At 34.8% G+C, this 25,308-nt stretch overlaps 2 protein-coding genes across 8 annotated transcripts in view; one reads left to right on the forward strand and one right to left on the reverse strand.

Annotated features, from left to right (window-relative positions):
• The first annotated feature begins 3,462 nt into the window (after positions 1-3,462).
• On the forward strand, positions 3,463-11,042 carry LOC105327365 (forkhead box protein N4). 2 transcript variants are annotated; one of them, XR_010713920.1, is made up of 8 exons: positions 3,463-3,628; positions 3,886-4,624; positions 5,263-5,305; positions 5,827-6,016; positions 7,730-7,902; positions 8,212-8,323; positions 8,447-9,693; positions 9,824-11,042. XR_010713920.1 is itself a non-coding variant. In XM_034447304.2 (7 exons), the coding sequence occupies exons 2-7, from the start codon at positions 3,909-3,911 to the stop codon at positions 8,521-8,523; spliced, it is 1,311 nt and encodes a 436-aa protein (XP_034303195.2). In that variant the 5' UTR covers positions 3,463-3,628; positions 3,886-3,908; the 3' UTR covers positions 8,524-9,814. The 2 variants fall into 2 exon arrangements, 1 of the variants encoding a protein (XP_034303195.2); XM_034447304.2 differs by lacking the exon at positions 9,824-11,042 and having other exon boundaries at positions 8,447-9,814.
• Positions 11,043-11,824: 782 nt separating this feature from the next.
• The window catches only part of LOC105319881 (nostrin), a 69,860-nt gene continuing 56,376 nt past the window's right edge, over positions 11,825-25,308 (reverse strand). For 3 of the 6 annotated variants that reach the window (XM_034447317.2, XM_034447322.2, XM_034447311.2), the window contains exons 14-20: positions 21,469-21,618; positions 20,558-20,593; positions 18,336-18,472; positions 16,011-16,093; positions 15,637-15,688; positions 15,251-15,388; positions 11,825-14,965 (exon numbers count right to left, since the gene is read on the reverse strand). In XM_034447317.2, coding sequence (XP_034303208.2) covers positions 14,864-14,965; positions 15,251-15,388; positions 15,637-15,688; positions 16,011-16,093; positions 18,336-18,472; positions 20,558-20,593; positions 21,469-21,618 — 698 coding nt within the window. In that variant the 3' untranslated portion in view covers positions 11,825-14,863. The remainder of the gene's footprint in view (positions 14,966-15,250; positions 15,389-15,636; positions 15,689-16,010; positions 16,094-18,335; positions 18,473-20,557; positions 20,594-21,468; positions 21,619-25,308) is intronic. The other 3 variants (XM_034447324.2, XM_034447328.2, XM_034447335.2) reach the window with 3 other exon arrangements.

Genomic DNA, 25,308 nt, shown 5'->3' on the forward strand with positions numbered 1-25,308 from the left:
AAGCTTAGTTTGTACATGTATTGTGGAGCGATTTCTGTATAGTACTGGTATTGTAACAAATGACTTGCCCTGTAGCTTTGCACTAAACTGAATCTATGGATTTCATCACAATTGGGCATTTGAATATAGGACTTAAAACATTATCTCGCATGAGAGTAATGGAAAAGAAGTAAAAATTTTACAGCATGGCGGATGGTGATATACAAGCATACAGCCAATTTCAGGCACGTAGCATCGTTTTTGAAAGTGGGGGGGCCAGACTCATCCAAAAAATTTTGACAAGCAAAAAAAAAAAAAAAAAAAAAAGGAAAATGTTATGTTTCTAAAATCTTCCTAATCCGTGGGTGGGGGGGGGGGGGGGGGGGGGGGGGGCTGGCTTACTATATAACTTCAATTTCACTTCTCATTTCCTTATTTTCATATCAGTTTCTTACGTACTCCCAAAAAAGTGGGGGGGGGGGGGGGGCAACTCTATGATAATTCCATTTTTTATATATAAATTTTAAAAAATTTGTTGCTGCGAGAAAAAGTGGGGGGGGGGGGGGGGGGCAGCCCCCCCCCCCCCCCCCCCCCCGGCCCCCCCTGATGCTACGTGCCTGAATTTTGTGGATTCATAATGTCTTAGTATGATGGATTTTGTTGGTATCCCTTGCCCACAAATTAACATCCACACAACTATACAACAATATCATCTTCTTAAATTACTCCTTAATGAAAATTAAATCATATCCGTTGGTATGAACCTAGCTGTCTAAGAAATTCACAATCAAGGAAAATTTGCTCCTTGAATTAGCTGCAGGTCTGTAGCTCGCGGTCTAAAATATTCGGATAGATGACCTGGGAAGTCGTCCATCCAATTTTCTTCAGACCGGGAGCTAAAGACCTGCAGCTACCCTCAAATAATAATGATTCTTTGGAAAGCAATGATTTATTGATATTTTTGCGATATAGTATTGATGTTAAAAGAAGGTGCCAAGTGCACGAAAATATCGAAGGTATACTTATTTCAAAGTTGTATAAATTTGGAAATAGAGGCCCCCCTCCCCGCAATTACAACCTCTCCATGTGAAGCATGACGGCCAGCCTCGATCGGTGTCAAATGCCAGAGGAGTACCGTTAAAGTGAGTGTGACAGAAAATTAAATGACAAATAACAGAATTTCTTAACGGGGAAATTAAAAAGAGACCAATGAAATTGTAAAAATACCCCAGGTCATAAATACTGCTCTATCACGTGTCTTCAATTCATAGGTAGATCTAGATATATACTCTGTTTGTCATTTATAATTAATTAATTAGATAAACGTTTGTAGTATTATTCCATATCTACAAAGATCAATTAGTGTCCATGTATATTGAATTATTGATTTATGGTTTGAGTTTTATTACATGCCATCTAGTATTTCTTGAGTTTGAATTTTCCAATTTGAAAGCTATTCAACATTTTCAATAATTGATTGGTTCAGAATTCAAACGAAACCCCAAAGATTTACCGTTAATTAGAAAATTGCTTATCAGTGACAAATATGAGTCAGAATTATAACGTTAATACAGTGTTCTAATAACGGTTGTTAATTATAGATATAGAACGACGCTTCTAATGAATTTAAAAAAAATGTTGGATGTATATAATTTACAATCGCTATGACATTTTTTACGATCTGTCTGAGTTACTAAATATTTATTGCAGTAGTTAGTTGAGCATTAAAACAAGTTCTTTATTTGGTGAATCAGAACCGTATATATGCTAATTTTACTGCATGTAGTATTGTTATACGTCCCTAGATGTATACTAGTTTTCCGTCGATTTTTATGGCGTTTTGCATTCACTGAAGATTCATAATCTACACAATTATCATAAAACATTTCTAAATAACGCTCTTGACTTAAAAGGTGTTTTAAAAGGGCAGGGCTGATTATATTACATGTAAGTGTATGTATATTCTAATTTATATATTGATTCATTTATATACAATGCAATATGTGTAATTATCAAACGTGATCTATCATATTGTAGAATCAAAATTAATAGATGCTCTATACTTCCGAAGACTCTGGATTGGTATATATATATATATTATAATATAAACATATAATAGACGTCTCTTTAAAATGTAAATATACATAACCAGATTGATTCAATAATTAGTCTAAAAATATAAAAAGGTAAGAAAACAAATCAATATTCCGTGTAAAAATAATAATTTCAAACCTTATGAAATTCGGGGGGAAACCCAAATGCTGTTGTACAAAGTCATTCATACAAATCACTTTTAAAAAAAATTACTATAAGATTGATTTACGAAAAGAGAGAGAGAATTCTATCATATTACACCTAAAAAATCTTTTGATGTTATTTAGTGAGGTTATATATTTCGTAAATTCCTTTATTAAAGCTGCTTGGTCCGATTTTATATCAAATTTTATGCACGCTTTTAAACGATGGCTATGCTTAGTATATGTATAATAATAGACATTGCAGTAGTTTTCCCAGTCAATTAAGCCAAATTTCAATGAAGAAAAATACGTACAAAATTTGCTAACAAAACAAACGACATTAAAAGGTACCGCGTTATTTCGCCTCATGTTAAATTTCACCCCTGACGACGAGACGGGTATGGTTGTATTACGAATTTGACATCGCTTTAAATAAAGGTCGAAATGGTCAGACAAATGATCAGACAAATTACAAATAAACATGTGTACGTTTTGTTCGCCAATATTTCTAAAGTCTGCATTTTTACAATCGATGCATAGCATGCGGGTTGAATAACCCCAATCATTCGGGGGACGAAACCATGCGGTTTCCTTTTCTAAACATTCCCGTGATGCATTTTGGTTTGTTTTTTCGTTTGCCCAAAGAGAAATTATTTTTATTTACTTTGAATATTTCTAACTTTGAAAGGAGATTGATTCCGCTGGTGTAAATAGGAGAAAGTCCATAACTTTGTAAGATAAATGATTTGTTTGAACAAAATTTTGATACTGTAATTACGAAAAAATCGGACCAAGCAGCTTTAACTGATTGCAGTCTAATACGCTATGAATTTGTTCTAGGAAATATTTTATTGCATAATGTTTCCGGTTTTTAGTTATCACATTAAGGTTTTAAATTCCACCTTTTCCTCTTCCTCAAAGTTCTTTCAAACCGGCGCAAACATTTAAAAATTGGTTCAAATTTCTCCTTCAAAAAATCCCCTAGCATCGATTCTATACAGAGTATCAAATAAATAGCCAAGTTAAATAATAAGTGCACCTACATAATCAATAACATTCATTATGTAAACATTTCAAAATATGCCCTAGCGAAATCCTACATTTTTCTATGATTTATTTACAAGTACGGGCACCTGTTAGTTACGGTAGGTGATTTTCCAAATAAGGGGTGTATACAAGGTCATCGCCATGGAACAGCCAATGAAAACTGGGGCTACTTCAAATCGGAAAATATAGGTCAACCAATCACATCACTTCATTCAAACTGTAGTGGTTCTCTTTGTTCGTTAGGTTGATCTCGGGATTTTACTATAGTTGTAAGGCTCTTGGGATAACATCCGAAATTCCTTGTTCAAAAAGTGAAACTACGTGAGATACACTTTAAACTACTGTTGGAACAAGTGACAGTCGTGGTAAGTGATATATTTCATGATTTTTAACCGATATGTAGCCATTTTGTGTGTGCAATCAATCGATCACTGCTTGAAGTCAATATTTGTCATGTCCGAAGTTTGAATTTACCTCGCTGGTCCGAGACTTGAATCTCGTTCAAAACATGACGTTATGTTTGCGCCAAGTTTGAAAAATTAGAGTATAAATACTCTCCACGTGTGTTGTAGGCTTTCTTTTAGGGTTTAAAGATGACACCATTTGTAATTTTTTGTTGTAGAGTGAAGTCTGCGCCAGAGCACAATGTTAAGCATGGCGTATTGTAATCCGTCCGACATGGATTTTCTAGACACTGTGTCGATGGACTCCCACGATATTCAAAGTGAAATGGAGAAAATACTGGCAAACGCCGATTTCCTAAATAATGAAAACAGCAACCATGCCAACAGTGCTTTTGACTTCGACAACACAGGGCCGTCCATTGATGACTGGATACAAAATATTCAGTGGAATGATGTGGCCAAAGTTCAGAATATGATGGACTCCTCTTTTGAGATAGACAACAACAATCCAAATCTGATTGTCAACCCACAATCTGTGATGCCCATCGCAGTACGCCCAACTCACCACAGCTCGCCGAAAAAGACGGCGTTCTCACAAGTAAGCACACAGACGAAGCCAAACTCCACAGCCGTCAATCTACAGGGCTCGGTGTATGGGTCAGACCTCGGACTAAAAATCGAAAATGTTGTAAGTCTAAATTCACAATTCAACGAGAAAAACAACAACCAGTTATCGTCTTTACAAGGAAACTCGGTGTCTGTGCATTCTCCCAGCAGAGTGTCGAAACCAGTAACAGTGTCTATATCCAATAGTGCTGTGTCGCCCATAGATTTAATGGAAGACCAAGAAAAAGTGTTCCCTAAGCCTGTGTATTCATATAGTTGTCTAATCGCCATGGCTTTAAAGAACAGTCGCCATGGAAGTCTTCCTGTCAGTGAAATATACAGCTTCATGACGTGAGTGCCTCAGGATTTTACCTATCTTTTATTCAGTATTCTGTGTAGCAGAACTTTAAAAATGTTAGTCGATTTACTTGCTTAAAATGTCCTTATTTGATGGAATTATATTGGAATATATACGTCAAGTACTAGCTAAAGGCATGCTCAATATAGGAGATCAGATTGTGAAGAGTAAATTTTAGGTTTTGTTCCAGTAAGAATATCACTAAATTTCTTGAATATTAATATTCTTCAAGTAAATATGTGCACAAGCTGCTTAACTCTGATGCATATTAAAATAGTTTATCTTATTCTTTTTAAATTTACTCATATATATCTATATCATGTATTGAGCAGGTATTGCTAAAACATCATTTACATATATTAAACTTCATTTCTGAATACACTATTACAAAGAACAATTGATACACATCACCAATAAATAAATGGTCCTGCTCCTTTGAACTTCACACTCAATATTCTGTTATCAGGGGGGGAAATATCTAAAGAGAAAGTAGAAAAATAATTTTTATATTTATGAAAACCTTTCATATGTTTTAATAACTTTACGTTGACATTAATCATGTTTGATCATGTAAAAATTTTTCTTGTCTTGTTGCATAGATATTAAACAATGTCTGATTTTCTTTTTACAGTGAACATTTCCCATACTTCAAAACGGCCCCTGATGGATGGAAGGTATGTATATGTAATTTCATACGGATAAGTTTAAATTTATTCTGGCCTACTGCGCACCATATTTAAACAGGTGGCTTAGGGAGGGCGGTGGGATTTAAATTACAACGGGAAGTTTAAAGTTCACTTCAGGATATTTCCTTTGGTATTCATAAATTTGGGGTTTACCATCCGGGTTTGTGAGCAGTGAACTGTGACTGATAGTAAAACTGCATGTCATTGAGAAAAAATAGTATGCCTTTCTAAAGAGAATATCCTCCAAAATCAAGGATTTTTTAAATAGGTGTTTGATCATACTATTTTCCAAAATGATTTTTGGATTCAATATTCCCTTTGCAATGAAAATGATTTCAATGATTTGTGGTTTAACACACATTTTTAACAATGAATTGAAGCTTTTCTTGATAAGATTTCAAATGGAATAAACTTGTTCAAATTTAATTTATTTATAATTTAAGCTATCAATTATTGAATATATATATTGGTTAAAAATTTTATATATGTTTTTATATATTCTCTTGTAGAATTCAGTTCGACACAATCTCTCATTAAATAAATGTTTTGAGAAAGTGGATTCCCCCAAACTGAATGGAAATACAAAGAAAGGTTGTCTCTGGGCTCTCAATCCGGCCAAAATAGAAAAAATGGAGGATGAAATTGCAAAGCACAGAAAGAAGGACCTGGATTCAATACTAAAGAGCATGTCTGATCCAGGTATGTATAATTACATTGATAAATGAAGTATCTTAACATGATCACAAATAAATCGGGAATTAAAGTAGGATTAATTAATTAGATTATCGAGAAATTTGATAATGACATCGAAAGATGCATGAGTTTTGATTTTTGTATGCAGACATTCAGATCAGTAAGTTAGTCTTCATGGCCGATACAGTTATGTCTTATAACAACAACATTCTTTTAGCTGACATCAAAGACTTATTTATAATACAATTATCTAATTGATTAAACATCAAAGGCTACCTAGATAAAGAACATGAGATTTTCTGATACTGTATACACAAATTGACTTAGGGCAGATGTGTATGTTAACAGTAGGTCTTTACAAGGGGTGCCCTGAGGGGAAAATTTTACACCTGAGTGATTCACCAAGAGTTAGAGCCCTTGGAGTCCAGATTATAACACCTCTATATAAAGTGTAATTGACACTGATTGTAAGGGTATAGAAGAGTTTATCAATGGGAAGTAACTCTGGGCCATGAGAATTAAGTTAATGCAGTTACCCAGTAAATGTCAAAGCTAACAAGAATCAATAAAAGCTAATTAATCAGACTCTTAATTTAAATGAATTCAAAATCAAACAGCAGAAAATAACCCTGAAAGGTACTTTGTGAATGTACTGATGAGATGGAACCTTTAGCTGTTTAGAATATTTGGGATTATCATAAATAATTATCATAAAGTACATGAATTAAAGGGAAGTTTATTGGCTTATCATTAATCCTGTGATGTAATGGATTATTCATGGGTTAATTAACATGTAACAGAGAGAGTGACCTGCATACCAATGGGTTGGTGGCCCATGTAGAGCGCAGTGAGAGTAGGCAGGTAAGCAACTCACCTGAGGAGGAGCATTAATTAAGGTCACTAATGATCACCTGTAGTCAGGGCCAGGCTTTTGACAGGTGTCACTCTGTGACTGACCAGCAGTAACAGAGTTGTCAGTCCTTATCTGCCAGTAAAACTCCACACTGCTAATATCAATATTGATACAGAAACCTGTCATAAATCATAAACAGGGCAATGGCACCCACAGTCAATACGGCCTGTTTATTGATGGATAGGATTAAGTCCCTATCATCTACATGATTTATTCTGTCAGAGAGGTGTCTTAATTAATGGAGTGTTTGAAAACTTGCTTTTTTATGATCATTGAATGTTAATAGAAAATGGCATTGTTACTCACAAAGTAAAGTTACATTTTTAAACATTAAAGTCAGTACAATTTTTTATAACCATTACAATTATGTGCAAGATTACATAATGACTGATATTGATTGTATAAGTTATGGGAGATTTTGCAACATTTAAAACTGTGGAACATAAATTGTGATTGAATTTAAAACTTTCTTCAAAATTGGCACTTTTATGTATATTTAGAGAGATTTTGGAGTAACTCAGATAAAAAAAAAAGATAGAAAAATAAAGTATACAAGATATAAAAGAATGAACTAGTTTGTGAAAAAAATAAGTGCTTGTGAAATTAACACAGTTTTCAAAAGAGAAACTATTATTTATGATTTGATTTGTTAGTGAAATTTATTTATGACTGTTTGTCTTTCTGTTACACTTGTACTAGTTAAATTACATTACTGGTTACATTACATTACTGGTTACATTACATTACTGGTTACATTACATTACTGGTTACATTACATTACTGGTTACATAACTGTTACATTACAGAAAATCTGGAGTTGATAGAGGCGGGAAAGGCGGGGCCTGTGGGGTCACCAAACGAACCACCCTCCCCAAAGCAGCCAATCAGAGATCAGAAGACGGCTTACCTGACGACCGACGTCAACATCCTAGAGAACGGGATCGGACTCGAGCACGAACTCCCAGATATCAACTTCCAGGTAAGGGATCAATGAGCCCAATATTACCTTCCTCATCTGTAAATGTTACCCACTGATGTGTAGAAAGGGTTTAGAACTGCTAAGTGTTAAAGAAGTAATGACACCAGTATTCAAATGCATACTAGTTTCCTTATGTGAGAACATTCCTCTAAGAACTATCCATGCATGCTCAAACCTTTTTTATCATGGTTTCACATAATTAACACCATAAATATTCACATATTTGTATAAGAATAAATAAAATCAAGAATGCATTTTACAATATTTCATGAAAACTGATTAAAATTGAGGTTATCTCCCTTGTTTCAGAGCTCTGGTATTTGGGATGAGATCCGAATTGATTCTGTGACATCACCCTCCACAACACAAGTCCTTACAATTAGTGCTGCCCCCTTAACAGGCCCCACTACCATAGCAACAGGTAAACAATGCAATAAATGACAGGATCAGTGCTATTAAACAATGCTGTTAGCTGCAATATATAGACAGGACCACGAGTTGTCAGTGTTTATTTTGTGTACTAATTGTAATTTTTTTACTACAGGGAATGGCAGTTTATATGGAATTCTTACCTGCACAAGTCCCCTTACCCAGAATTCCTCAGTGACCCCGAGTAGTTAGATGCCGTCCATGAGCCTAGTCGTCGCTGTGTTCAAAACATTCCAGACATCGCCAGTCTAACTGAGCGAGATTTCAGGTCTGCTAGAGTCATCTTCCCTCCAGTGTTGAAGAATTGTGTGTGTGTGAGGAGATGATTTCAAATCATGTGTATATTAGAAAGTAAATCATGCACTATGTGTCATATGTTGTAAATAGATCTGAAGTTTTAAAACCTTGTTGTATGGATCATGTTCTCTCTATTTTTCACAATGTACCCTTACACATTTGTCTATGCAATCTTGGTGCAGAAAGCCATTTTGTGTTCAGACAGAAAGCCTAGTTAGCCTGTTTTCTGTTGTGAGGCAGCTGATGTTTTAGTGAACTGCTCAATACATATCACTAATATAACTTGTCCCACACTGCTTGTCCCTACACCACCACTCGGCTACCGTCTCTTCTGTGAAGGATACCAGGGCTTCCAGTTACTGGTTGTCTTTGAAAAGTTCATACCACTAGTTAAGAGACTTCACAGCAGCTATATGAAATATAGTGAGACTATGTCATTGTTGAACATGACTATTCTGTGACATAGTGAGACTATGCAATGGCTTAGTGAGACTCTTCCATGTCTATGTGAGACTATTCCTTGTCTATGTGAGACTATGCTGTTGTTGATCGAGACTATTCCTTGACATAGTGAAACTATGTCGTGGCTGAGAGACACTGTGCAGTGTCTGTTAGACTATGCCAAGTGGAGGACAAGTGGGGCTGTTTTGTTAAGATTTTATACTTATAACAGATGTATCCTGTACCTAATATGTTGATCATACATTGTTCTGTTAGTGTTTGTTGTTCTGCGGTACACAGGGGTCTTCCTTGCGTTTAGTTACCTGGCTTTTTAATGAAGAAATGGCAAGCTTTTATCTTTTATTGAACTATGTAAACCCTTTGAGACATGTTGACGAGTATTGCTCACATATTGTTCTGATTTGTTTGAGGATATTTGAATGTATAATAAGTGTAAATAGCGAGAATGAATGCTAGGTTAATATTTAAATGGAGGCATGAAATATTGTATGTTAAAGTGCCAAAATGAAGTTTCCTTTGTGAATTGCTTCATGCTAGACACAAACCCTTGAAGGCAGCACTGTACAGGAGCTCACTGGTTCAGCTCAGACCAAGGGATCAGGGGTTCAGCTCAGACCAAGGGATCAAGGGTTCAGCTCAGAACAAGGGATCAGGGGTTCAGCTCAGAACAAGGGATCAGAGGTTCAGCTCAGAACAAGGGATCAGGGGTTCAGCTCAGACCAAGGGATCAGAGGTTCAGCTCAGACTAATAAGGGGGGAGGGGTTCAGCACAGACCAATAAGGGGGGAGGGGTTCAGCACAGACCAATAAGGGGGGAGGGGTTCAGCTCAATCAGACCAAGGGAATAAAGTGGGTTCAGAATAGATCAAGGGTTTGAGAGGTTCAGTTCAGACCCAGGGGTTCAGCTCGGACCAAGGGGATCTGGAGTTCAGAGCAGGACTAGGGGATCAGGGATTCAGTTCAGACCAAGGGATCAGGGGATCAGCCTAAATCAATGGTTTATGGGTGTTCAGCTCCTACCAAGAGATCAGGGGTTCAGCTTAAACCAAGAGGATTGGGAACCTAGGGTTGGAGCTTAGACAAGGATGTAGGAGTAGATTAGCTTACTCTGGTGATATATAGAGGGTTCACTTTGGGTTTTTCTTAACTTGTCCAATATGCTTAGATTTAGAAATTTGTCATCCAGAGTTTTAGAATTAAAAGCCCAGATCTAGATATTTTTCAATGGTAAAAACTTTCTTTGCTCCACAATATGATCACCATCAACTGCTTCACCCCTGTTTCCTTCCTTGGATCTGATGATCTAACCAGTGGCTCAATCTTTGCTTTAGTAACGTTGTGTTACAGTATAATCCATTGTAGGCTATTTAATGAGTAGATTTCAGTGGCGTGTTGACACTTATACCTACCTATCTGTTATAATAATGGAGCAATCAAGTGTTCTTGTATGCTTCCATAAGATTGTTTTTTTTTTCATATTACAACTTTGATTCAGATGTACAGTATATTACAATGTTTTGCGGAAACATCACAGATTAATTTCACCTAGTGCTATGTGTACAGTGTTCAGTGACCTTGACCCGATTTTGTTCACTCCTTGGTTTTTGTCTTAAAATGTTCAACATTATCCACTGTGTTCAGAATTTTGTGACTCTGTAGATTTTTATTTCTTTCAAACCTTGCACACATGGTGATTTTTAGACGTTTGATTAGAGCTTGCCTAATGTTGATTTTTAAAAATGAGTAAATTTTTATTAAATTTTTATTGCAGTATATTTTTGTTCCTATTTGTAACATGCAGCAGTGATTGTGTTCATTCCTCCATTGTGAGGATCTGTCAAAGATTTCATTTGGTTTATGTTTATTTTATTTTTTGCACAATGTACTTGCAGTAAATCCAATATAGATTTGTGGTGACCAAAAAAACAACAATAAAAATCTTTTGTATTACATCCATAGTTACTGTCTGTATGGAAAGAAGGAAAAAACTGTCATATTTATGGTACTTTGGTTTGGAAAGAGAGCAAATGGAAAGAGATGTTCAAACTCTAAAAATGCTAAATAATGAGTATCAGTACCTCAAATACAAGTACTCACTCCTGACATTGTCCAAGAGTTTACGGAGGCTGGTTGGTCAAAGTAACCATCAGATTTGCCTTTAACTTTTAAATGTGATATTTTTGGCCATAAACTATTGTTAAGTAAACAGAAAATCCAAACATTTAAGCTTAAATATTTGAACATTTTCCAATATCTTTGTAGAGAGTTCATGTAAAGGAGGTAAATATAGCCTAAAATGATGACAACTATCCAGCTCTCTTAAAGCAAAGTCAGACTTGTGTATCCAGTTACGACCCCTGGATCATCCGTATTCAGATTTGTTTATCCAATAATGACCACTTGATCATCCAAGTCAGACTTGTTTATCCAGTTATGGCCTCTGGATCATCCGTATTCAGACTTGTTTATCCAATAATGACCCCTTTATCATCCAAGTCAGACTTGTTTATCCAGTTATGGCCCCTAGATCATCCGTATTCAGACTTGTCTATCCAATAATGACCACTTGATCATCCAAGTCATACTTGTTTATCCAGTTATGGCCCCTGGATCATCCGTATTCAGACTTGTTTATCCAATAATGACCACTTGATCATCCAAGTCAGACTTGTTTATCCAGTTATGGCCTCTGGATTATCTGGATCATCTATATAGTAAGAAACATAACAAGCAATGGTAAAACAAAAACAACAGTTTATTGAGTTCTATCATCTTGGCACATACTTTGCCTGTACAACATCAAAATTAGTTGTGGGAGGTAATAATAAGCCATGTTGATAATGCTTTTGGTGGGTAGGTAAATATATACTGAGGGTATACACAACTTTGTATCAACAAATACAGGGCTATAGCAAAGACATGGGTCCAAAAATGAACATTTTATCGTAAACAATGTGAATGTATGGTAAACATTAAGAACAGATCTAAAGACCTGTCTGGTTCTAGAGTCACCAGTTGCTTCCCTTTCCTAAATTGGGAAGATCTGCATGCATTTGAAATAAAATGTTTGGTATCTTACTCAATCTGATGGATAAATAATGAATGGCAGTAAAATTCACACTGTGAAAAAATAACCTTAGTCATACTCCTTAAAAATCTCTATGAAACTACCCCAATTAATTATGTTTTATTTAAAAAAAGAAGAAGAAAATACTCTTGCCAATTTTAGACCTATCTATGAAGCCTTTAAGACTGCTAGTAACAAAAACAATGGCCAGATACAAACATATAGATTCTACATTTAACAAATATATTAGTTTATACATGAATACTGTATACAGTGAACTATTTGCCCCTGTTTTATTTCAGCCCATTTCACCCCAGTCGTTGGTGGGCAAAGAAGATGGGGGGGATAAGATTGCGCAAATGCCCATTCAGTTTAGTCGTAAAATACAATTTTGAGTTTATTTTTTTCCGATTGAATCTATTTAAATATATTTTAAATTTAGTTTGCAAAAGAATAATTTCTAACTATATTCAGTTTTTAATATATTTAACAAAAAATAAGAAAAAAATATTGCTTTAAATTCCTGTGGTATCGAACCCATAACATAAAAACCCTACATATATAAGGTTAGCTTTTGTCGGGTGCTCTAACCACTGAGCCATTTCTGACACAACAAGTCAGGTGTTTAAATACTATGTGTCACTTTGGCCTCAAATTTACGGACTTGTTATATTTTTTCAAAACGTTCAAGTGTTGGGATACAAAATGATAATTTTAATGTATAGTGGGTCATCTCTCCACGTTTTTGTTGATTGATATCGGTTGGTTTTCCATTAGACCTTATTTAGGCTACGAGAAAAATATGGAGCACAGACCCACTCTATATAAGAAAATGCCTTGAAGTTCTAAAAACTGACACTATTTGGAGGTTTTAATACGTATACGCCTGTTTGAGTCAACATATTCCCGGTATTGAACATATTTATAAGTTAAAAATAAATGATATGTTAACTATATATTGTTTTAAATGATATTTTAAGAAATATCAGATTTATTGATATTTTGATTTTTCAGTATCTTGTCCGACTGTGCATGGGCATTTTACACGCCTTATCCACCCATCTTCTTTAAGACTGGGCAAATTCCATTGTCTTAAGTTATCTTTTTTAACCCAGCTTTGGGCAAGTTTAAGACAAGGTGAAACTGTTTGCAAGTGTAGAAGGGCGAAAAATATACAGGGTGAAAATAAACCTGTATACGATAAACCTTCAAATTGAAAACATAAATTATTTTCACAAAAAGAGAGAAGGCAGTCTATATGTCTCTGAACTTGTGCCCAATCCAAATTTTCTATCTGTACAATTAAAATATGTCAAAATCATTTGAATAATGACTTCACCATCTCTACACAAAGTTATAAAAACAAATTGACAATGACTGGCCCCTTTGAAACATGCATTCACAATAATTCCTATGTGTATGTTAAAGATCTATGGCATAACAAACTAGTGTAAAATAGGCCAAAAAAAATTAAATACATTTTTTTTGTACTGGACACACTCATGTGAGAAATTAAATCATCACCTTAATCCAACTTTCAACTGATTACAAGAAATATTCTCAAGTTCACAAGAATCACATTATTCGGAATATTTCTCATTGCAAACCAGATCTTTAATTTTTTGTTGTCCTTTGTTTTATTATGAAAAAAAAATTGATTGCAAATATTAGTCACTGTAAACGAATTAATCATTCATAAATTGCTAAATAAAATCAAATTTGATGGTCTACAGATAATAAACAATGTCACAAGTCATGGTGAACATTAACATAAATCAGGAAACAATCTATACGAAAATTCCACACTCATAAACATGTGCCGCACTCTTGGTCCATTTCATGCTTCAGCCATATATAATAACATACATATTGCAAGAAATTTACAAATCTCATTGGATACAAAATGAAAGACATCGTAATGAAATCAAACAATCTATACATGCACATACATGTACTATCATATTGAAACATGTTTTTTATTGAAATTCAAATAAATTGTGTAACAGGCATAGTCTATGTAAACCCTCTCCAAATACATGTACACACACCACCAAGATGGCAATAACAAGTGAACCTTCAACAGAGGCCGCACTGAATTACATGGTGGTACCAGAAATCAAAAACGTAACTCTAGAATTTAATGCAAAGATCATCTAAGCAATTACACGTCTCATAAATCACACAGCAAACATCAAGTGTTGAAACTTAAAATCTTCTCGCATGAAAGCTATTTCATTTGTTTGCATGTTTCACCAAAGTGTAAAAGATAAAAACAACGGTAAAAAATATTTACATCCATAATGGCTACATGTATTTTTAAGATATATATAAACAGAAAAATCTGAATGACAGACCCCATAAAAGGCCTTTCACATCCATTAAAAAACACTATGCGTATAAGTGATGCTGTGAATTAAATTCAGAACATCAGATTTTTCGTTGGTTTTGGGATTTATCAGAGTACTGTCCCCTTCACTATAGGATTCCTCTGGCCGCTGTTTCAGAACTCTTTCCTCTTTTGAGCGATCCGTTCAAAATCCTAACCACTTGTTCAGACATGGTTGTCCTTCCTGATATGTATGGCAATGTTTGTTTGTGGACATCTTTGGCTGTAGGATTGAGTATGCTTTACACAACATCATGTTTACACACCTGTCAGGTTTCTGTCTTTGTCACACCTGCCTAGGTGTTTATACCTGTGCCCTGTTATACCTCCTTCAGGTATTTGAGGGGACACAGGGCATGCTTTTTGTTGGCTGCTTGGACACGAACCATTCCCATATTCTCCTCCCCTATCTGTAACACGATCTGAAAGTCAAAAACAAAAATAACTGTCACTGATGGTAAGCATTGTGACACAGATTATGGTCTTTAAATTCCCCTCCCTCCCTTCTGCTCCATCCCTATCTATTCAACACAAGTTCCTCTTTCCTCTATTTCTTCATCCTCATTTCAAACTTCTTTCCTTTTGGAGCAGATAATCAATAATGATACTTGACAAAAAGAAATCTACATACAGAACAAGGAACAGCTAGAAAATGTCAATTAGGGACAGGGAAGATAATCGATGGTAATTGACAGGTGTAAATTTACCTGGTCCTTGTGGAGCTTCATCCCGTTGCCCCCCTCCGTCAGGTGCATGGAATGGATCACCTGAAACACGCGCTGTCCGGTCTGGATCGGGATCAGGTAAGTCGCCGGAAAATAACCAACCTTGCCATTGCATTTACCCTGAAAAATAAAACAGAGCAAATTTAAAAATATGTAGTTGTCTTCTTTTAATAGTGTACATGGCTATGAATAATGAATTTTTTATAGTACTTTCTTAACAACAGAAATACAAAATTATTTTATTCTCTTAAAAAAGAACTATTCTTTAAATAAAAACATGCAAGTTTCACTGTATTTTATCAACAGTTCTCTCACCACCTTGTGAAACTTCACAGATTGACCTCTAAGACAATGTGAAGGTCACTTACCTTCCACCAGTCCTGATCAGAGCTGTCCAACACATTGACCCTCCACCCCGCCCTGTCAAAAACAAGGTTACACTCAGACTCGGACAATACAAGACACAGAAAATTGACTAATTTAACGGCTAGTCATAGATATAGAGCAGTGTACAGGTTTGTCATTGGAAAAGACTCAGAGAAGTCATTTGATGTGGCCAGTGTCTTGTTATTGAAAAAAAAGCATGTTTTTATGACCAGATGTGGCTTTTGATTGTGAAATTCTGTACTAATTCACACAAAAGTAAGAGAGTCCACCTAGTGTTTGATGTGGGAGGTAAATTTAAATCTTTAACAGTATTAACCACTACGACAAATCTGACCTGTGTGACCTTGAATCATACCTAAGGTCAAGGTCGTCTTTTTCTTTTCCTTTGAAATTGTACAACACAACGTACAACTGAGTATTCTGTTTCCTTTGGCTTTTCTGGAAGTAAAATTAGAAAAATTTCAGATGATTAACAGTAACTCTGAGTCCAACACCATATTTCTCTCCATGGAATTTGACTGACAATCATCTTTATTTCTTTTTTAACAGGTAACCTATCAAGAGTACTTTAGCTACTCTCTTAAACATACTTATCAATATTAACAGAATAGCAGTTTTATTATTGTCACAGCTGTTGCTTTAATGGAAACCATTAATCATTAATCTTGCAACTGACAATACGGAATGAAAAAGTCATGAAATCATTCAGTAGCTTGGAAAAAGAATATGTCTCATGTTTTTCCTAAAATAATTTTGTTAAAAATTTAAAAGGTTTGATGCAATGGGTTAAAAATGAAACAGTGTTATTGCCACCAAGGGACATTCATTGACAAGAGAATCATGCATGCAGTATGTAATGGTACATGAAATTTGAAATTCAGCAATGAAATGAATGTTTTAACATGAATATTGAGAGATTGCATTCATTTCATTGCTGAATCAAGCTGAGTGGGTTCTGAAGTCTGCATGTAAGTGCATGTACCACAGATTTACTTAAAGTGAACTAAGCTTTCCCAAAGAATGAGGTACGGCTTCCTTTAATATATGCCCCAAAACTTAAAAGCTGCTTAAACTCTAGCAAATGCACATTTACATCCTGAAATAGTGTGTGTAAAAGATAGCATATTTCCACTACTATTTTGCTTTAATTAGGAAATGATGACATCAACAATATGTCAAAAGAAAAAATGGCACATTTTCTCATGTTTTTTTAGGAGGAAAAAAATGTGTATGCAACCATCCCCCACAACAAAATTTATATAGATTGTGTAGAATCATAGCCATTTACAGGAGAATCTCCCAGTCCTAAACTTTTCTCACAAACCAATCACAGGCAGCCCCAAAATGTCCTAGATCTATCTCACAACAAATCACATGCAGCCTCTATGTAGGGAATCCCCCAGTCCTAGATCTATCTCAAGAACCAATCACAGGCAGCCCCTAAGTAGGCAATCTCCATTCCTAAATCTATCTCACGAACTAATCGCAGGCAGCCTCTATGTTGGGAATCCCCCAGTCCTAAAACTATCTCACGAACCAATCACAGGCAGCCTCTATGTTGGGAATCCCCCAGTCCTAATCTATCTCACAAACTAATCGCAGGCAGCCTCTATGTAGGGAATCCCCCAGTCCTACATCTATCTCATGAACCAATCACAGGCAGTCCTAATTTGGGAATCTCCCAGTCCTAGATCTATATCATGAACCAATCACAGGCAGTCCTAATTAGGGAATCTCCCAGTCCTAGATCTATCTCATGAACCAATCACAACAAGCCCTAATTAGGGAATCTCCCAGTCCTAGATCTATCTCATGAACCAATCACAACAAGCCCTAATTAGGGAATCTCCCAGTCCTAGATCTATCTCACGAACCAATCACAGGCAGTCCTAATTAGGGAATCTCCCAGTCCTAGATCTATCTCATGAACCAATCACAGACAGTCCTAATTCCTAGATCTATCTCATGAACCAATCACAGGCAGTCCTAATTAGGGAATCTCCCAGTCCTAGATCTATCTCATGAACCAATCACAACAAGCCCTAATTTGGGAATCTCCCAGTCCTAGATCTATCTCATGAACCAATCACAGACAGCCCTAATAAAGGAATCTCCCAGTCCTAGACCTATCTCATGAACAAATCACAGACAGTCCTAATTAGGATATCTCTCAGTCCTAGATCTATCTCATGAACAAATCACAGACAGCCCTAATTAAGGAATCCCCCAGTCCTAGATCTATCTCATGAACAAATCACAGGCAGTCCTAATTAAGGAATCCCCCAGTCCTAAATCTATCTCAAGAACCAATCACAGGCAGTCCTAATTAGAGAATCTCCCAGTCCTAGATCTATCTCAAGAACCAATCACAGGCAGTCCTAATTAGGGAATCTCCCAGTCCTAGATCTATCTCATGAACTAGCCATTACAACTTATCTAATTATTTAGGAATCTCCCAGTCCTAGATCTATCTCATGAATCAATCACAGACAACCCTAATTAGGGAATCTCCCAGTCCTAGATCTATCTCATGAACTAGCCATTACAACTCATCTTATTATTTAGGAATCTCCCAGTCCTATATCTATCTTACAAATCAATCACATATTAGTAACTAACAAAGGATCCCCACTTGTAGATCTATCTCCCAAACCAAACACAAGTTATATTTGGTGCTTACTGGGGAGTCCTTTGGTGATTGAGTGTAGCTCAGTTTGTCCTCTAGCTCCAGGGAACTCGCTCGATTGGAGGAACTAGCAAACTTCTTGCGTAGATTTGCTGCTGAAAATACATACTTCTCATCGGGGCTTGTGGACCCTGTTTAAAACAAATGGCAAGATTGTTTACAAATAAAACGGTTACACTCAATTTGTCAGAAGTCACAGGTGTAAATCTTACTTAGACAATACATTTTTGGATATACAAGTATTTTATAGCAAAGACACATTATCATCAAAATTTGTCACTCTACAGAATGCAATCGTAGATCTTATGTAATATTATTTTTTGTAATCATGTTTGATAAACATTTTATTATAATCCTTACAAAATAATGAACTTCTATGTTCAGTATAATCATTAAATCTTTTTAATATATACATCATTGTTTAAATATACATGTACATAACTTTCTTTCTTTGTTTATAGTATCATATTTTTCTTGGCATATTTCTATGATAGGTGTTTCTCAACTGAATGTGTTGTAATGGAAAATGAAATAATTTCATCCTTAAACTGACACATGAATAATTCAAGAATTGCAAAATCGTTCATTCATGTATTTCACAAACAACATGCATTGCATTGCCATTTACGATAATTTAAATTATGCACGTTATATGATAACTTGTCCCAGAAATAGCTGTACACTGTGGTAGATAGGAATGCATCTAAATGATTGATTTTGTGTTCAGTGATGCAAAACTAAGGGTATGTAGAAATTGGTGCTGCATGCAGTTCAGTAAATTGGAGTGCCGTTAAAAATTTTTAACTACGTACTACGTACAGTGCATTAAGCCTTATAACAAATTTAATATTTCTACTTCCACCTGATTTGTGAATTATTATTAAACTTCTCAATAAGCCTGAGCTATCAAATTATCAATGTTCTGTAGTAGCTTCCTTATTTGTTGTCATAAAAAGGCGATTATATTCAAGGGTAAGATAAAAACAACTTCTATCATGCTTCTGTTTGGTTAAATTATAAAGGTCCTGAAGAAAAACAAATTACAGATTAATAGCTGTGTGTTGTAAACCGACAAGAGAAAATCTTTTATGATCTTTTGTTATACGAGACAGACAATTTAAACAATTAAATTAATGATATCGTTTATGATGCTACCTTTTTCCCATTTATTATTTCTTCAGTTCTTTAGCGTTAGATGGAAACCAATATTGAATCAATTATGCCTCTTCAATCAGGCTACACACTTACAGAAGGAACTAAACTTTCTACAGTAAAACTCCTTTAGTACAAACACAGACAAAGCAAATTCATGGTTATAGCAAAACTTTGCCTAGTCGTGGCAACTTGTCAAATATATACATGGTTCCTGTAAGGTTCTGTAATCATCCACAGTGATTAACGAGATTTTGCTTGTGTTCAAGTCTGTAAGATGTATTAGCAATATAATTTAATTTCCAATCAACTTATTATTTAGTGTAATAAATTCATATGTGCATGTATATTGATAAGTTTTCAGGTAAAACAATGTGAATCGTATATTGTCTGAAATACTACTGAAGAAGGGAAGATATGTCGTATTAGATAATCAAAAACACTTTTTTTGCATCTCAGATACTATTTAAAGGTGACTTAAGATTTCTTTATTTTCAGTAAAATATTTCTAATTTACAAAACTTGTCTAAATGTTTTTACCTGAAAATCATGGTTAACTTATGTAAAGATATTTATTTCAATAATTTTGAAACTCATTTTGAAATTGTAGGCATAAAAGTTTACTATAGTAATGAATTCGTAACCTACCCAATTGTTATGAATATAAACTGGGTTGGGGCACCATATGACTTATAAACCGCCAGTTGATTTATAAGAAAGCATTCTAAACTGTTCCATGTGAAGCCAATTAATTCTTGTATGAATTGAGTTGCATTTAGATTTATTCCTAAAATAAGTTAATTCGCAAGTTCATTAATATCTCAAAATATACATCAGAATGAATGCTTTTAACCAGGATAAAAGACTATAGAAAAACATGTCTTCTTTCAATTGGGGATAAGTACATATATAATCTCTGTAATAATGAACGAGTAATGCATACAAATAGATGTGGAGTATAATACTGAAATTGCTTATTTTTGTGTTGATAAAAAAAAGGCATGCATCATGTTTCTGACCCCGAGTGGCAGGTCGACCTCGGAGCCCGCCCGCAGGGTACTTACCTACATTCTCTGGAGCCAGCCGCGAATTTAGTGGACCTATGTAGGAAAAGAGAAGTCAGATCACAAAGGGGGATAACTCACAACATTGCCAAAGGTCAGGAAAAAAGGGCAAAACAGTCGCCTTCAGTCAAAGGGAATTAATTAATATAACAATTGGAGAAAGGGAGATAACAGATTTAGGAAAAAGAAGTCAAGACAAAAAGAGAGAAAATAGAGATTTTTATCATCAAAAGCCATGGGAATATCATTAAGAGAAAAAAACACTGTAAAGCTACATAATATTTGTCAGAAATGAACTAAGATTTATTACAAATTAAAGGACTACAACTAAAAGTTGACAGAGAGAAAAATATCATCTACAAGTAAGCCTTGTCTCTAGGCGCTCTGAGAATTGTAGTGGCATCGATTTCTAAATCATTACGAGGGGAACTGACATTTAATGAATCCCTTGTGTCACCCCTTTTCCTTCTTCAATTCATATTCTTGATTTAAGCTTGTACATATAAATCAAATAAATTTGTCATCCTACTTATGATATAAAAAAGATTTACCACAGACAAGATGATGAAAATTGTTGTGTTACATTAATTTTTTAATCTTTTTGCAAATTACTTAATACTGAGAGAATTAAAATTGATAGGTAGTTAGAATTAATAGCTCTACATTACACACACACACAAAAATTGATTAGAATAATACTGAGCTCAAATTACTTCAAATCATATTAAGATTTTGAAAATAATAATCCACAATATTAAAAGGGTGCTTCAGTTATACACAGCCAGGAATTAACTGTAATTAGGAAAAGGGATAATTAGCTAGATGATTAATTAAGAGGAATGGCTGAAAACAGATAAGACAGGGAGGGTAAGACATCAATAAAGAGTTAGCACTGGTTAACATAAAGTCACCTCCAAAACATGTGTTAGTAAAGGAGCTGCTCTTTTTCTTTGTCGTCTCGTCGATTGCCAGCAGATGTTTCGACGGTTCAGGGGTGTCCAGCGAAAAACTTTTCATGCGAGAATTCAACTTTTTTCGCCGATTTTTCGGACTGTGGCTTGCTACAAACAGAATGTAGAAACTTCACAGAGCTAATATAGAGTATCACTCAGAACCGTCGCACATGATGGTACTTTGATTATTATCATTTATGAATTAATAATGTCTTTATTTTAGTGTCACAGAAACCTTTCATGAACTTCCACTAGACCTTATCATTCTTGAACTGAAAGACAATAAACTACTTAACTTTCAATATATTTCACTGGAATGACTCTAGCTTGATTAGCCATAACGTTGTCTAGCCAGAATCTCATCTCCTATCTACCGCACAGAGCTGGTATAACACCAATAAGTGTAATACCAATAAGTATAATAGCGTGGGACAAAGCCAACATGACACAGAAATTAGCGCCCAGCAGTAATGTGACAATAACGGAACCCTGCCGCCGGACAGCCAGAAATTAGAACAGAGGCAATAGCTGGCCGATATAAAACTCCAGTCTGTCACCGAGGCGACAGTCATAAAGATGGCTGCCGAGCCAGACCCGGAATGGAGAAACAGAAGATGTATTACAGTATATTGTCTTTATTACTAGACCAACAAATGTCATATTACAGTGTATCAACCTCACTGACAAAACTTGTTTTCTATCACTTTCACAAAGATTTAATGTTCTATAATCAATAGTAAGGACAAAAAAAATAATATATTGAGAACAAGTGACACACACAATGCTTCTAGCTGTAACTTGATTCTTCTTGTTCAAATTCTACACGGACAACATTAGTCGTACAATTACTAATTTAATGGTGTATTGTCCCCTTCACCATCCCTCCCAGTAAGTTAACCTGGGTGGGGTAGGTCAAAGGTTCAAAGAGTCATAGATCTGTATGCCTATAAAGGAAGGCGTATATTGAAAATAAAAGAAAATCTTAAGAAAATATCAAAAACAACAACAAAACATCTGCTATAGACATCCATCAGGAAAAAAACAAATTACTGTAGAACTGTTTTTTTCTGTGGGTGCTTTGTCGATGCTGAAATAGGATTATTCTGGTTTTTTTAATGCATAACTTTTTTGTGACTTCTGAATCAGTGACTATATATAAAGTATAAGATTCACGTTTTTTTACAATTGATTTTTTAACACTTGAAATGATACTGCTAGATTAAGCAAAAACAGCACCTCTCAGAAGAGTCCAGTTATACAGGGCTGGTAATTAAACCAAAAAAAAAAAAAAAAGCAATACAGCTAGTATATGCTTCAATCATAACAGAGGAAAAAGAGCAAAGAACTTTGAAGTAACGTGTTGAGTCATCAAAATCAAGTTTAGATTACCATACTTGTTCCTATTGATGTCCTATAGTGATGCAATAAAAAGCTTTTGACCATTAACCAAGCATCATTGCACTTTTCTCTTTTAATGACAAAACAATTAATATATAATACATTATTTTTCAAAAAGGAGGTAGTTCTTGAATTGATTCAAAACAGCACATCTGATTTAAAAGTATATGTCATCAATATTTCGCAGGGTCCAAAATATTACCGCATATGACATCGGTATATCAATTTATTAACAAGAGGATCAATTACAACACAAAAAAATTTGCCGATACACGCTTTCTCACTGTTTGGGACGGTAATAGGATCAATTATGGTAAAAAATACGGCTACATCAAAAGTTCTGACTTGATTTCAGAGTAAGAAACAAGGTACTGTGCAGACAATAATAAATCTATGTGTGTAATATCAAAGTCAAACAAAAACAATTCTTTACACACTAATGTTATCACAAAATGCTGATTGAAAATGATTAATATCTACATACATATATATATATAGAAATAACAACAATGAAAAAATGGAAAATGTTTGTAAAAAAGATAGGGCATTATAGGATTGATAAAATCCCATTTGAACAACATGACAATTCAACATGAAAGTCAATACAACAGCGGCAGAGCAGTATAACGTGTACACATAGAAAAAGCCACAAAATCTTCTCAACACATGGCTGTAACATTTCAGGTTTTATTGTAAAAATTTTTTAATTACGAAAGCTAAATTGTATGGACCCATAAAAGAAATACCCAGTATATAATTTCCATTGTCAAAATTACAAAAAGTGAGATGAAAATAAAGCTGTTGTTCTTCATCTCTTTATTTCTCATTCACAGAATGGATAAGTGTTTTCTTTACAGGGTAAAAATAAAAGAAGAAATGTTTGCAGAAATTTAGCAAAGTGTAAATTACAAAACAGATTGCTGGCTTTTAACAGTTGACTTAAGAAAAAAATTAAAAATAGAAAGCAGCAAGTTTTTACAATTTGAAAAGAAAACAGCCGGTGCATTTTACTTCTGTTTAATTGAAATGAATTAAGCCAGAACAAAAACAATCAACCAAAAAAAAATTGGTGTCAAAAGCCAATATAAAAAGTAGGTTAAGCTATTACTGCCTTTCAAAACAAGAGTATAGACAATTTTTACAGAGTTCAATCGATGTCAAAACTTCATAAAAGCAGGATGTTGCTTACAAAGGTAAGATAAAAGACTGTCAATCTACAAGAAAGCTAAATGTAAACAATACATAGCCACAAAGTGGTCCTAATGGAAAACCATCAATAAAAACTACCATGTAGGGTTTAACGTCAGAAAGGAATGTTCTAGGATGCACTGAAGGGAGTAAAGGGTAGGGGGAGGGGGATATAATAGCTCAAAGGGGAGGGGGATATTACAATACAAAAAGGTTACAAATATCACACATAATTACAGTTGGTTACAGTCATAGATGACAAAAAGACTTAACGGAATCAACAATATAGAGTTAATGTTCAATACTGTCCAATGGTATAGTGTGTTACTTACAAACATAGGGGCTTACTGATAACTTTGGGCTTGATAATTTGTTATTTGTGGTATGTAGGTATACCCAGAAGATTAGGCGGTTGTTGATACTTTCGATCAGAAAAATGAGAGTAGTCTTATCTTGTTGGACTATACCATAATTTAATGTCATAAATCTTTTCTCAGAAAAAAGTTAAATTAACTTCGGACAAACAATTAGTTAAAAACTTGGGAGAAAAGATTGTTAACAAATATACAGTTAGAAATATTTTGTTAGAAAAATTTGTTAGAAATAGCTGTAAATTACAATAAATTTAGTTTCACAATGGAATTGGTTGACTTTGGCTCTAACATTGTAACAAAGCCATTTTGTCATTGTAAACCAGGCAATGTATGAGGATTGCCTAGGTCTGGCAAGTGTAGGCAAGAAGTAACCGAGTGTAGACAGGAAGTGACCCAAGGTCAAAGGTCGCGGTCAAAAAGGAATTATGAAGGGAGAAGAGCTCTGCTTTTTGATGACTGGGCAGGTTTGTTTGTAGTAATTCTTGAAATCACCGCCTAAGCTTGGGTCAGCTGGGCCTGTCAAAAACAATGTCTGTCTTAAAACAGCGACTCTTTTAAAATATGCTGTTAATTCATATTGACAATAGAAAAATTCAAATGCCAAGCTGAAGCTGAAAAAAGGAAGTCGCAAAAAAAAAAGAAAAAATTATAAGCTTAATATATAGACAGTGCAGCTTTAGCAAAAGTGTGAAAGCATATGAAAAAATGCTCTTAAGCTTAGTAAAGCAAAACAAAATAACAATGTAATAAAAGTGTACAACTTGATTTAAAGTCAATTGGATATCTTAGAAGATTTCCAACAGAGAGCAAGTGATGACAAATAGCTTCGAAAAACAAA

Source organism: Magallana gigas, chromosome 5 (genome assembly GCF_963853765.1).
Source record: "Magallana gigas chromosome 5, xbMagGiga1.1, whole genome shotgun sequence".
Classification (NCBI taxonomy): domain Eukaryota; kingdom Metazoa; phylum Mollusca; class Bivalvia; order Ostreida; family Ostreidae; genus Magallana; species Magallana gigas.